At 38.0% G+C, this 14,606-nt stretch overlaps 1 protein-coding gene across 3 annotated transcripts in view; it reads left to right on the top strand.

The window, feature by feature from the left end:
* USP32 (ubiquitin specific peptidase 32) overlaps positions 1-14,606 on the top strand; it is an 82,111-nt gene that overhangs the window by 19,673 nt on the left and 47,832 nt on the right. For all 3 annotated transcript variants that reach the window (XM_075719474.1, XM_075719473.1, XM_075719472.1), the window contains exons 2-4: positions 3,310-3,437; positions 11,805-11,910; positions 12,506-12,624. In XM_075719474.1, the coding sequence (XP_075575589.1) occupies positions 3,310-3,437; positions 11,805-11,910; positions 12,506-12,624 (353 nt within the window). The remainder of the gene's footprint in view (positions 1-3,309; positions 3,438-11,804; positions 11,911-12,505; positions 12,625-14,606) is intronic.

The raw sequence follows: 14,606 nt of genomic DNA, 5'->3' as shown, positions 1-14,606 counted from the left end.
CTATGGGCTGTTGTATTTCTTTTAATTAATCCTAGCAAGAAAATAGTGCACAGGTATAACTTGGCAAGATTGTGCTTGTGTTCCCATTGAGAAGCGCTTCTGCAGTAAGCGGGCTCAGCAGTGACAGCCGCTGGAAGGTGACTGGAGTTGTGTGAAACCGCTGTGCCCAGAAGTTGCAGGGGTTGTCAGTGCAGCAGGAACGCGGCGCTGCGCCGGCGCGTGGCTGACTTCAGACGGAGCCTCCTTCGCTCCTCCCCACCGTGCTGCCATGCTGGGGAGAAACTTTAACAAACTGGACCGGGGGACACAAAATCAGTAGTTACAAATGAATGCTGCTAAAAAAAAAATATTTCACTCGTAATTTCTTCTGAAAACTATTTGAATTTTCTACGCAGCCAGGAAACTAAACCTGAAAACATCGATAATGACGCAATGATATATTAAGTGGCTGCAGATGTGTATCTTTCAACCTTATTTTTGCTGTAAGCAATAATTACGTTACTTGGAAGTCCATTATAATATGTGTAAAGCTGTAAGCATCTCATTAGTTAACGCTTTGCTTGTATGTAAACTTTTTTTGCCAAATGACCACAAACCAGATTGGATTAACTGGTGAGGAGTTAAAAAAAAATTAACAGAGGGGGAGAAAAAAACAGAATGCAGAGTCTGTTTTTATTAATAGTGTGTGTCTGTGCATGCATATTAAAAAAACACAATAAATTAAAACATTTTCATCAAGAACTGTCGCTAGATTTTGTCTAGGTTCTAGGTGGTTTGTTTTAACTTGCAGAAACAATGAAGCCGGTAGCTTCCCCTTTTTACGTCCCCTTAGCAATCCCAAGCGTTTACTTGTAAAACATGTGGTGGGGAGTTGTCCCTGTTGGCTGAAAATTTGCTGTAGTTCCGTTATGCGTAAGAGCTGTGGAGGAGCCGAGGTGAAGCATCCCTCTGATGCGAAGCACTTCTGTTAATTTCTTGCACATGTTTGGAGGAAAGGCTGCGGTGCGAGGGTTGGTTTCTTTGCAGAATCTTTATTTTGCTTCCTGTTTCCGTAATTCAGAAGAGCTGGGGAGTGTGGAGAATGTTGCTTCAAGTTGTAAATATCGTATCTGAGAGTCTGTTTCCGGTTAGGTAGGGAAATCTTGGGAGAAAACTTTTAACTGGTGTGCCTAACGGTGTTTGAGCATTTGCTAAAGCATCACATGTAAGGACACAAAGGAAGAAAATGACTCTGTGGACAGATGTTAATATAAAATAGTGAAATTTAAACACCATATAGGGCGGGTAGCAGTATTATACCAACATTCTTCTGCCATATAATTAAAGTACGCTTGTTTTGTTAAAACAAGTTATATATAATATCGTGGTTTAACCCCAGCCAGCAACCAAGCCCCACACAGCTGCTCCCTCACTCCCCCCCGGTGGGATGGGGGAGAGAATCGGAAGAGTAAAAGTGAGAAAACTCAGGGGTTGAGATAAAGACGCTTTAATAAGTAAAACAAAAGCCACGGACGCAAGCAAAGGAAACCAAGGAATTAATTCCCTGCTTCCCGTGGGCAGGCAGGTGTTCAGCCATCTCCGGGAAAGCAGGGCTCCAGCACGCGTAACGGTTACTTGGGAAGACAAACGGCATCACTCCGAACGTGCCCCCCTTCCTCCTTTCCCCCCAGCTCTATGTGCTGAGCGTGATGCCGTACGGTGCGGGACATCCCTTGGGTCAGCTGGGGTCGGCTGTCCCGGCTGTGTCCCCTGTGAGAGGCAGAAAAGGCCTTGACTGTGTGTCAGCACTGCTCAGCAATAGCGAAACCATCCCTGGGTTATCAGCGCTGTTCCCAGCACACATCCAAACCACAGCCCCATCCTAGCGACTGGGAAGAGAATTAACTCTGCCCCAGCCAAAACCAGCACAATGATGATGATCACTTGAGTATGTCTTTTGCAAATCCATGTTAATTGATAGCCCCAGTGCTGTGTGTGTCACACTTTAGGTTTATTTCTTAGATCCTTTGATTTTTCTTTTTTTTCTGGTCAAAAGTACCCAGAATCTGTAATAAAATTTGAAAAGAAACATAACCCAATTTCTGTTTTCACACACAATTGTTAAGTGAAGTCACTAGGCTGTTTCAATGTTGACTAGGTTTAAAATTAGGGAGGAATGTTTCAATGTGATTTAGGGAGTGATTTTTCTTTTGACAAATGAATTAATTGAAATGTAATGAAAAGTTTTAAAGAGAGTGCTGGATTAAGCTCTCAAGTGTTCTGTTTTATTTTGGCTGACAAAAAGCGTGACAAGCTTTTGGCCATGTCAGTGCTGTTTCTCTCTGGCGTGTTATATCAGGGGAAGGAAAATGCCTTACTATAAATACAGTGAAACAGCTATCATGTACAGCGTCATTTCTTTTGGCTTCTAGATGGTAAATAGCTCTTTCTGCACTATATGGTAACTTCCATGGGATCCAGGTCATGGCGTGTTATTCTCTGCAGCTTGATTTTTGACAAAGGACTTGTTCGGCGAGCTACTTCACTTCTTAAACACTTTGTTAGAAAGTTGCTTTATGCTGAAAATATAAAATCTGAAAGCAGGGACTGCTTTTCAGGAAGCTCATGTGCAAGTATAAATGGAATGTCATCAAACTTTTCACATTTATAGATTGTGAACATGTTTGAGCAGGTTTTATCTGGCAATCAGATTTTGACTGTGCAAGAACATCTTAGGTGAAGAATTATACTTAGTCCAGAGTTTAACTGTAGTATTCCTGTTAAATTCATGCTTCACCATACTGTCTTACGAGCATGTCAGTGGTGATGAATTTTTTTTTTTTTTTTCTAAATACAGAAAAGTAGACTGGTTGCTAGATGAAACTGCTTGAAGCATGCTGCTGGAGCTGCTCTTAAAAATATTCACCACTGTTGGTTCCAGATCATTTCTCTGGCTTACATGCAATATAAAATTGATCATAAAGCTAGCTTATTTTCCTTTTGTGTGACAATAATGGTGCTTAATTTGGAACAAGTTATAATACGCTATTGTAGTCAGAGAAAATTTAGGCAGTGAACTGTTGTAATCATCGATGTTAACTTTAGGTCTGCTTCACTTTTTTTGGGAAGATTAGATTATTAGAACTCCTTTTCTAGTAGTCAGATTTTCCCACTATTTAGGTGAAATCATGCATTTAATTTCTTCCTATCTTTTTAATGTAAAGGTAAATGTAAGGTGTATAGGATTTTGAGAGCCCTTAAGCTATTACATTTCTACGACACCTTTATTGACCAGATCTTCTTTTTCTTCTCTCTTCTCACTCAACACAGTTACAGACATAGAGCTAAAGCGACTGAAAGATGCTTTCAAGAGAACTTGTGGACTCTCCTATTATATGTCTCAACAGTGCTTCATCAGGGAAGTTCTTGGTGATGGAGTCCCTCCAAAAGTTGCTGAGGTAATCTATGAACTTGCTGTTTTTCTGGGGAGCCATATGCGGTTGCTAATGGACACCTATAGGTGTGCACACACAAATACACCTCTACAGATACACGAGCTAATTTAATTTCTTTCCATTTTTCGTACAATATCACAATGTATGTTCTCTATCTGAAGGTAATGTTCCAGACTTGGATCACGGGTTGTCACTGATGTGTGCTTGACTGAGCTACTGATTCCAACCCAGCTAATAGGTGGTAGATGACTTGGAAGTAAACCTAATGTCCAGTTGTAGATTTGGGGAAATAAAAGGTTGGGAAGTTTTAACACTATATGTAGCCATTGTAACAGAGGATTTTACTTGCTCTGGAGATGCACTTGCTGTTGGTTTCTCTGAGATTCCCTTGGCTTTTGCTTTGTTTTCTAAAGTGCAGATTAATCTTTACAAGCTCTTAAAAATAATTTTATGTATAATAAATGTGTAATGAACTGACAACCAGCCAGAATCAAAATATGCTACATGGATATAAATACTGTGTGTGTACATTTCTAAAATAGTAACATCATCCTGCACATTTGCATGTTTTAAAAAAAATTATTTTCTTTCATAGTGTTGCCCCTGTCTTGAGAGAGAAATTAAAATATTGTTGGTAGAGAAGAAAAAGATTAGTCAGACCTTTCAAATGATCCCTTGCTCCATGTTGTTTCTAATCACAGTTTCTATTTCTGGTATCTTCAGTGTTACTGACCTTACAGGCAGCATGCAAGTCTTCCAGTTTTATTTAGGTAAATGAGTAGTGAAGTGTGCATTGCAAAAGGTTTAACACTGTGGTAGAGTTACTTTTTTCCTAAGCTTAATCTTTTCTCCTTTCTTTTTTCTATTTTTTCTAAGTGTTGACAAAGAGGATGATACTACTCGCTTCTGTAATACTACTCGCTACTGTAATATAGTTACCAGTTTGATTTTTATGTGGGTATTCAAGCAGTTAACAGGAAAAACTGCAATGTGTGTTAGCACTATCAAATTAAAAGAAAGTATATAATTTGCCCATAGCTTAAAGCATGTCTTCAGTATTAATTTCTGTACGTGTTGTCTGGGTGCTTTGACTGTTAGTAGCGCATACGATTGAACAGAAAATGTATCCTACGCTGTATATGATTGGTTTGAAATAATATAAAATGTTGAAATAATATAAAATTTTACATTATGAGTTAACTTGTACTTTTTTATCCCTTTTATGCCAGTATTAAGCATTAAATTACTGATTTGGATGAAGTAAACTTTTGGTCACAAATAGAGACTCTGGGTTTTCAAATGTCTGCTGGCTACCTTCTACTTTATTTTTTTAAAATCTGTCCTTAAAGACACCGTTTTGGTGATGATTATCTCTTTTAACACTCATTAAGGTTATACTGCAGTTCTTGGTTTCCAGTTGGTGAAATAAAATTAATGGAAGAACCATAACTGTTTTTTTTATGTCATCTCATCAAAACCGACACATCGACATCTCAAAGTACTAGTACAAATTACGGTGTACTTCTGGCATCCATATTCAGGCAATGCAGTAGTCATACCTGTGAGCTTGAATACTGTAAATTTGGACAAAATTTGGATTTGATTCTGCTTGTACTGTAAGGGGATGCTTTGTAATTCCTGGCTTCAGGATGTGGAAAGGCAGGCAAAGTCATTAGGCAGCTTAAAGCCTTGTTCTGAGTTTTCAGCCTTTCAATGACTAAAATTGATCATTTTGGGCCTCAGATTGCTGGGCTGTGTTCTCTGCATGTTTTGAATAATAGTTTTTCATATCTGAGTAGTGATAGGCCTTCAGGAATTCATTAAATTAAAACCACAGAGTTTTACAGCAGGGACATAAAACAGAACTGAAGCCAGTGGAACTTTGGTCAAACAATTTGCATGATTGTTGTGCACATTTTTTTAAATGTTCAGGACAGTAATGTTCTGAAAGGATCTCTTGGAAAAATGGAGTTGAAGATACTAATAAAATGAAATTAAGACTTTTGCTGTCTCTGCCTGGTTTTAACTGCAGGAAAGCTGGTCCAGTGGTGAGATGCATGAACACAGCATTTATTTTTAAATACAAGGAAATAATGCAATTACTGTATGCAGTTGTGGGCACCTTGATAGAAAAAGTATTGCTCAGAGGAGGTGGAAGGACAGAATGCTGGTAATATTTCAAGAAAGCATTTTTAGTAGCGTTGTATTTTAGACCAAGGAGGGGAAGAATGTTGAGAAAGGACCTCCAGACTTTGGCCCGTGTGGTCATTTCAATGACTAATTAGATTATACCTTTTATATATACCTAGATATGTTATGATTGTGAGACAGTTTATACACAGCATTCTGTGATACTTCCTAAGTAGTTAAGTGTCAGTGCATCTCTTTCTCCAAGTGTGACTAATTGGTTAACAAGCTGCAGTCCAAGTAACGCAAAGAGAAGAGGGATGACGCTAACAGCGACATAAAGGACACATTGAGGGGGCTGCCAAAAGAACAAGAACACAGACTTCTCAAGGACTGAGAGAGAAGAGGGGGTCATAAGGATAAAATCAGGAAAGAATCCAGGACGTTTTACACTCTCTAGAGAAAGGGGCCAGAAGAATGCCTTGAGCATCCTCTCCTACTCTTCCAGCAGGCTCACTAGAGCATATGGGTACAGGGCCAGGGATTTGGACCTGAAGGGAACTCTTTGTATAGACTGAGACTTTCTCTAACAGAAAAGGAACCATGCTGTTATATTCTTCAGTTATCCATGAAACATAACATGTTAGACTTAAATTTTATTTAAAAAAAAAAAAAAAAAAAAGACTATGTACCATATAATTATACTAAATTTTACATTCTGAAGTGTAAACTGCTATGATACTGTCTGGGTGTGGCTAGTTTAAGTAAAGCTGCAACAGTATTAAGTAATTTTGGAAAATCCAAAATTGCATCATATTTTGATGGTGCATCTTATTAGAAGAAGTTTTCCAAATAGCACATTCATGTGAAAAATTGTGGAGCTCCTTGCTTAGAAATGCAAACTAATCTCTGTTGTATGTTGTTCTATAACTATTCAGTGTTTATAAACTCTTCCCAAAGAATGATTAAACAGCTAAACTCAACATAATGCCAGCTGCCAATGGTTGTAATTACATATGTTAAATACTAATACATCGGACATTATCCACAGAATTCCTTTTCTGTGTTTAAATCGTGAACAATCAATGTGTTATGTTGGAATCATATGTAAATGTAGTATTTGGCATTCAACGGATACCATAACTGAGATGTACAAAGTTCAACAGAAGTGAGTGGAAAAACTCAGAAATGGGTATGAATTAGAAATACGCTTTCAGATGGATGAAGAGAGGAGACAGCTTCATTTGAGGTAATTTATAAAATAGCTGTTCTTAAAAAGTCTAAAAGCACAGAAAGGTTAAATTTGAGTGATGGAAAATAAAGTGTAAAGAAAAGATCGTATTTTATTAAAATTTGTGGAAAAAAACCCCCAGTAATTTCTCATTCATTTATTCATATATATATTTTTTGTGTTGGAAGCCCAGTTAGTCTGAAGTGTAAGCATTCTTTTTTTGTGCTCTTTGTGGGTTTTTTTTGATCAGAAATAGTTAAACTTAAACTATAGTTAGACTTAAACTATAGTGTTCAGCAGAGCTAACTGCATATTTTAAAGCGAGTAATGATTCCAATGTAATACGAAGGTAAATTGCTTACATGTGCAGTGTAGCCTTGAAGGCATCTTGTGACATCAGAATGATTAGAAGTAGAAAGTGTGGAATTCAGATCTCTGCCATGACATTGTCCATGAAGCATATACAATCATTGTGTCCAAACAGCACAAATTTAGTTTTAAAAATTTAGCCCTTTAAGCATTTTGTAAATGGATTATACTTTAGCAATAGAAGAGGATGATCTGAGCACCCTATGGGAAATTAATGTATTTAGGTAGCGCTGTGTCTTACAGTAGAATGAAACTGCAGGTTCTACATAATGTTTTGTGTAGAATTAGATCCTTCTATGTTATCAGCCTCATTTACATTGACTTGCCTTCAGACATCTTTTAATAGTCCTAAGTGGATAGCAATGAAAGTGGTAGCTTGATGGGCGGACAAGGAGAAGATTTACCGCAGGTAACACACAGAACTATGTCGAGGTAAGCGTCTTCAGAGAATCTGCCTGCTTCAGCATTATGTCTGCTAATAACTGTGATGGTAGAGAGATGAACCAAAATTTAGAATTTTTTACTACCTTGTTGCCCCATACTACTTTGGAGGTGGTCTAGAACACATTCTGCAAATGAGTTCTGCCAGTCGGGTGCCTGTTGCTGGAAAGGCAACAGTGGTAGATTTTCCACACCTTGTTATACACAAAGCATAAAGGGCAGGTAGTTACTGTTGTAAATCTAATGTAGCTGGTCTGTCTTAGGCGTTTCCTTTTCTTCTTTTTGCCACTACAGCACTATGTGGCTTTGCCAGATCTATCCAGTGCCCTTGACAAGGCACATGGCTGGTTTTGTTTAGTCACTCCCAGTCCTGGCTTAATTTTGACTTGAGATGGAAACCACACCTGAGAGAGCGCGCGCCGTGACTCGTTCACATGGCTCTGCTGTTCAGCTCTCTCCTTGTACCCTTTACTTGTGCTTGGGGATTCTGGCTGCAGCACAGTGATTGCTGTTACCGGAGGGGAAAGAGGGGATAGAAAAAGGGATTTTGGTTCCAGTAACTTTCTTCTTGTTCCACTTAACCTTGTGAACCTCCTGTAGAATCCCAACTCATTTAGGCTGAGGTGCTTGGGGAAAGACAGATCTGAGCTTTGTCATGAGATGTTTCTGAAGCTCTTTTTTGAGCCCCACACCATTATCCTCGAGAGACTCAAAGGAGAGATTTGCCAGCCTCTGCAGATGTGGAAATTAGGAGGCATATAATATATTCTTTGGGCATTTTCAGCTCATTTCTTCTGCCTTTTATTAGGAAGAACTGCAGGTTCAAAGCCTGGCGGTGATCTTACTGCACCTGTTTACAGAGGTTTCCTCTAACTGCTGTCAGTTAGTTTCCATCTTTACTCAGAACTGTCTCTGAAAAGTGTCAGATTACTGTCACTTTGTGATTTACAAGTAATTTATTATGAGACATTATTGTTAAGTGATTAAACTACTAAGGAAGCTAAATTTTCTTTTATTACTAACAAGTAGGGGTCAGGAGATGCCCTCCAAAGCTGTTCTTTTTAACAATGCAGGAAGATTTGATTTTCTCTCATGTCTGTTTCCAGGTAAATAAGGTAGATAAGCCTTTTGGGAACAAATTTTGTTACATTTTGCTTTGTCAGGGTAAAAGGTGCAAATTCTTTTGAAGTACTTCCCTGATTTCATAGCTTACAGTCAGAGTAACAAATACTGACGGCTGTCAGTTTCTTGGTAAACCATTTCCTGACATATAGACCTGCGTCAGTGAGACGGTAACTTTTTTCAGTCTTACTTTGGGGGATGTGGCACTCACATTTTGTAAAGGGATTTCAGCCTGTTGAGAATTGGTTTCCTCCTTATTACACGTCATTGCAGTGTTGCGCTGTCTGACTCTTTGAAGGGCACAACGGATAATAGACTGCACTTGATTACACAGAACGTCCTACATGGTTATGGCAGCATATAGAAGTTCTCTTCTAATAGTTGAAATGTCATTTATGTAGTTATTTTGTACCAGTTTCACAGTCAGCTTAATCCTGGCTACTTATTCTCACCCTGAGGTCACCCACTTTGAGGTGGATTAGTGAAACCTGGTAACAAAAACGGTTCATTCAAATCCAAGTTGGTTTCCTGATTTCATTCATAGTCCTGCTACATGAATGCTTGTTTTGGCATTGATGTAGGAAGTGGAGTGTGGGTGGGAATGAGTTGTTGGGAGCAGGGGAACGGCTAGCCCTGGTTTAAACCAGCAATGAAGCCACAGTGTTAAGAGAGGTAGAAGATGGAAAGTACTTTAAAAAAAAAAAACAAAACTGTAGGCTGTATGTGTCTGCAAAGAGACAGGCAAAATTCTAATCGTACTTAAATGTAGTTTTGATTTTTTTTTTTTTAATCTGGTTTAGAATTATTCCCGTCTTTTTTCAAAGAGAAATCTATTATACTAGAGTGTTCACTGGATGCATCTAGTAGGTTTATGATCCTAATTCTGCTATTTGTGGGAGGTCGTCGTACAGTGGTAGATTTTGTGCTGTAACAACTTTTATACTTCAAAACTGAAGTCCTAATTAATATGAGAATTTGTACACCCCGTAGTGATTTTGTTTTACGATGGTTTAAAAGTAGATTGTTTTGGTGTGTTTAAAACTGTTAACTTGTTGGGTAGATTCACAGGATGTCACACACTTAAGATAATGTTAGTGACATGCATTTTTTGCAGAACAGCTGATAGCCGAGAAGACAAGTGTCACTCCAGTTGCACATACCATCTCTTGCTGTTGTTTTCTAATCATCTGTGAGTGTAAATGTTCCCTGATGGTTATGGTGGAAGTTTTAAAAAATTTAAAAGTGTTTTAATTCTGTAGATTGGTGGATTTTTGTCTGTGGGCCCCAAGGTGTCATGGCTTCTTTGGTAGGCTTGCAAAAAAGGCTAAAATTCGTTGTGCAAGCATTTGTAGTTTCAAAGGGGGAAAAAAAAACCAAAACCAAACAGAGCTTGGGAGGTCAAACAAAAGTTAAAAATGTTGCTTTAGCTGTTTAGAATTGTGCCTGGTTGTAGTTCATATGTTTAAAAACAAAAGGCAGAGGGAAGTGATACAGGTGTTGCAGCTAAGATCTGTGGGTTTCATCCCATGATTTACTAACGATTCACTCTGCTTTGTGGGTAGTACACAAAATAGTGAATCTGTCCACAACAATTCTGAAGCTCTGCTGAACTCTGAAGTCTACTATTGCTATTTGGCAAAATCCTCATATAAAGAATATACTCAAGGCGTTACTGGAGAAAAATGAAAAAGCGGTACATAACTGCGTGTACACGTCCTGGTTTTAATATTGTTTGTTTAGAATGGAAATCAGATGCAAGCAAATAAAATACTATTTTAAATGTGCACAGCACTTTTCTTAATAGAAGTTGATCTCTGTTCCTTTATCTTTCCCTCTGAAAAAGTTATATTTAAAAAACAAGTTCAGCAAATAAGTCTGCTATCTAAACCATGATCAGTGACAAAACACTTTGTTCTGGGCTTTCACAGTAATAGTTCCCCATCAGCCAGACCGAATACTTTCTCTCTATGGTTAGATGCTCAGTGTGATACCTATAAGAAAATAAAATTAAAAGACATAGACACTGAAATAATTCTTCTATGTAAGACTAGTTTATAAGTTCTGACTGCTTTAAATTCTACTACCTAATGCACATTTCTGTCCTGTGATACTGATAAAGTACTGGTGCTTGTAGGAATAGATTTGGGATTACAGGGAGAGCCCATGTTTGAAGAGCACAGCATGCCTATTTTAATTCGTGCTCTGTAGTGTTAGAGGCAAAGTGAAGTAATATATTGCAATAAGTGAGTTGGTAATTCTTGTTTACTAGAAGTAGTTGCTGTTTGTCCTAAGATGACTGACTTCCTTCCTATCTCATATATCAGTGCTGAATCACTGTTAAGTTGCTGATGAGTAAGTTAAGCTGCAGTGTACAGACTTTTCATGCGAAAGGTAAATGCTTCAGCCCTTCCGTTGACTGCGTTGTTCCTGGTGGCTGCTCTGCGGATCTTCGAGTAACTTCTGAATAGAAGTCTTGATTTCTGTTCCTTTCTGTTGGAAGAAAGATTTAAATACTGTTGTTAGAGCAGGGTACTAAACTGGAACAGTCATTCTGGCAACAGTTGCAGTGTTAAGATAGCTCAGGTATAGTTGATGGAAGGTTTTTTTGTGTGTGTGTATCACCTCTTTTCAAAGCAGTAGTTTTTGATGATTTACTGGAAGTGCATCTCCTGTGATTGGTGAAACACTTGATGCTCCAACAACCTCTTGATGGCTTTGAGGCTATCAAAGCCTAGTCTGGAGGAGATTTCATCTTCATTACCTTGATAAAGAAGTCTGGGGAAATAGCACCAGTGAGTAAGCAAGAATCTGTCTTCATTGGAGGATTCTAACTTTTTTTTTATTTTGCTGTTCATGAAAAGTACCTGCGTTTCACTAAATAAAAGACCCTGGAAAGGCTATTTTGTAGGTACTGGAAGAGCTACGGAAGCGTAACAGAATTAATATTAGAAATGTGTTTAGCTGAATGAGAGGTGACTAGCCTGAAAACCGGAGCCTCAGTATAAGTTGTTGCTTTTAGTTCTGACATCTCTGTTCTCCCTGTTACTTTTTTGGTTAACTTCTCTGGTTTATTCTTCTAGGTTATCTACTGTTCATTTGGAGGAATATCCAAAGGGCTGCACTTCAATAACTTGATAGTCGGATTAGTTTTACTTACAAGAGGCAGAGAGGAAGAGAAAGCAAAATGTAAGTAATGTAACTTAAAACGCTACCAGCAGGGTAGTGGACAGTGAGTGTAAAATACACTTCAGTAAAGCAAATATAAGCTGTGTTATACTAAGTCCCTATTTTTTATGTAACCAGGGCATACATTTGTCAATGAAGATAGTATTTTTTAGACATTTTTAGCTGTATATTTTGAAATTCAGTGCCTTTTAGTTTTTTCTATACTCGCCAAAATGAAATATTTGATAAGGCATCATGAATGTCAATGTTGGGATCCTACAGAAAGATTGTTGATTGCTGTATGTGGGCAGAGGAAGGAGGACACCATTGATATTTTTCAAAACAAATGAAAGCATCTGTACTGTCTTCTGTTGTTTTGTCTTCTGTGTTAATCTGACGTGATAGTATTTATTTTCCTTTTGATTAGTGGACAATGGTAAAAGAAAAAGGAGATACTTCTTGTCCTAAACCTTGTTGAACTATACTGAAATGGAATCAATCTAAGTTTTTAGTCCTTTAGTTGTTGCACAGCTTTTGGCGTTCTCAGCCCATTGTAAACTTAATATTTGAAAAATGTACCTACCATAGTTGCTTAAACATACCTCTACTTCCTCAGACATTTTCAGTCTCTTTTCTAATGAATCTGGGAGTTATGTTGTCCGTGAAGAGATGGAGAAGATGCTGCATGTGGTTGATGGGAAAGTCCCAGAGTCACTCAAGAAATGTTTCTCTGAGGTATTTCATACAGGTTTTATCCTATAGCATTTACAAAAAAAGTGAAAATTACATTGTGCAGTTCGTTTTTCTTTGGCAGGTACATGCTCATGTGTGTACGGGAACAAACTGACCTTGTTTAAATTGGGTAAAAGCTCATAGTTTTTTTATGTTATAATATTACATGTAATTTGTATTGATGTAAATAGCAGCTTGGTATATAAATGTAGGCATTCTTCATGCTGCTTTACATACTGTGCTAGTTTGAAGGATATAATTTCCCAGGGGTAATCATGTTATCAAGTAAATTTAAATACTAATATTGCTAGTGGAATTTTATTCAGTAGTGTGGACATTTTATTGCAATTGGGGACGAAATCTAGAACACAGAGCTGAGGGGGGAAAGAAAATCTGCATCCTGGATTTAAAATGCCTGCCAGCAGTGGTTGCTTAAAAAGAATAGTTTTATAGTATTACTTTTGTCTCACTGTGCCTGCCAGGAGCTACAACATTTATTTATGCTTTAGGTTGTTTGAGAGATGTAATCTTTATGAAGCTTGCTGAAGTCCTCCTCTAAAACAAGCTATTGTTACTTTTAAATATTCATGGATACTTCTTTGGCACTAGCGATCCTGATGAATTATCAGGTTTTTTGTGCTTTGGTTGCTTCATTTGTTATCAGAGGACTATAGATCAGCAAAATCTAGTCATCCTTATACATTCCACTGAAAAACTGATTGACTAGAAGCTTTATTTGTGGATATCAGATTACTTAATTACTTTAAATTTAATTGTACTGTATTGAAGGTAACTTTGGTTATGGGTGTTGGCTGAGGCAGACTCATTTAATCTGGCGGTGGTATCATGTTGGCTTTGTAGGCAATGATTACATTCTTGGTTCTTGGCTGGAATCATATGTACACTGCAGTCCAGTTTCTCGAGCTGACCCACTTCAGTATTTCCTATTTATAATTTCCCATCAATATGGTGTGATGAATTATACCCTAAAGTTAATTGCACACTGTCCAAGAAATCCAGAAATACTTTATGAAGACTTGCAGGAAGAGAAGTATCAATCTGGCTTCATACCATTTCCATGTTCAAGAAAATGCTGTATATTGATTTTTCTTTTAAAATGAAAATAGCGTAATAACCCACTCAGCAGGATTTACTGGCCTGTTAATCATACTAGGTCATTGCTGGAGAGTGAGAAAGTTTAATGTTCCTGCTGTGGGCCTTCCTTCCTGCCGTATGGTGGATGAGTTTATGCTTTCAAGGATGATGTTTATAGGTACTTCTATTCTTTCCTTCAGAATTATTGCATGTACTCATCTAGAAATATGAGCTTTAAAATATATCTGAGCTTTCCTCACTCTTGTTTCTGAAACACAGGAAACAAAATTCAGTGATACCTGTATTGCTCTAGTTGCTCAAGTTCCATCATGGCTCAGCTGTAAACATTACTTGCTTCAAATGCCTTTTTTCCCCCCCTTGTCTGAAGCTTTCATGTCCCTCTTCTTCCTTGTCCTTCCTCTAATCAGTTGGAACAATGCAGAGTCTTAGTGAAATACGACATGGCTCTTGCTGCATTTACAGAAAGCAGTGCAAAAGGTAGAGGGAAAGAAGAGTGGAACAGGTAGCAAGAAAATGATCTTGTCTCTGATCCAAACTGTTAGAGAAATTAAAAAAAAAAAAAAGTGGGCTGCTTTTTTCTTCTCTGTTAATTTGGCAGTAGGGGCTTTTTTCCTTAAGCAAGTGGTTCCATAATGGGTTAAATTCTGCAAAGTCCACATTGTTGAGTTACCCTTTTCCTGACTGTCATTCATTCTCCTGCCTTTGTGCTGGCTCAAGTATTTATATGATGTCTTGATGAACTGGATTGGGAAACTGATCTGGCTGAGAAGTAACCCCCTCTTCTGTAGCTCCTAATCCGGTAGGTTCTTTTTCAGCTCGATCTGTTTTGCCACATGACTGCACTAACGTGATTGCTGTCACAAAAGAGA

Source organism: Pelecanus crispus, chromosome 12, assembly GCF_030463565.1.
Source record: "Pelecanus crispus isolate bPelCri1 chromosome 12, bPelCri1.pri, whole genome shotgun sequence".
Lineage (NCBI taxonomy): Eukaryota > Metazoa > Chordata > Aves > Pelecaniformes > Pelecanidae > Pelecanus > Pelecanus crispus.
The sequence above is the reverse complement of the archived record's forward strand: the minus strand, read 5'-3'. Positions and strand labels throughout refer to the sequence as shown.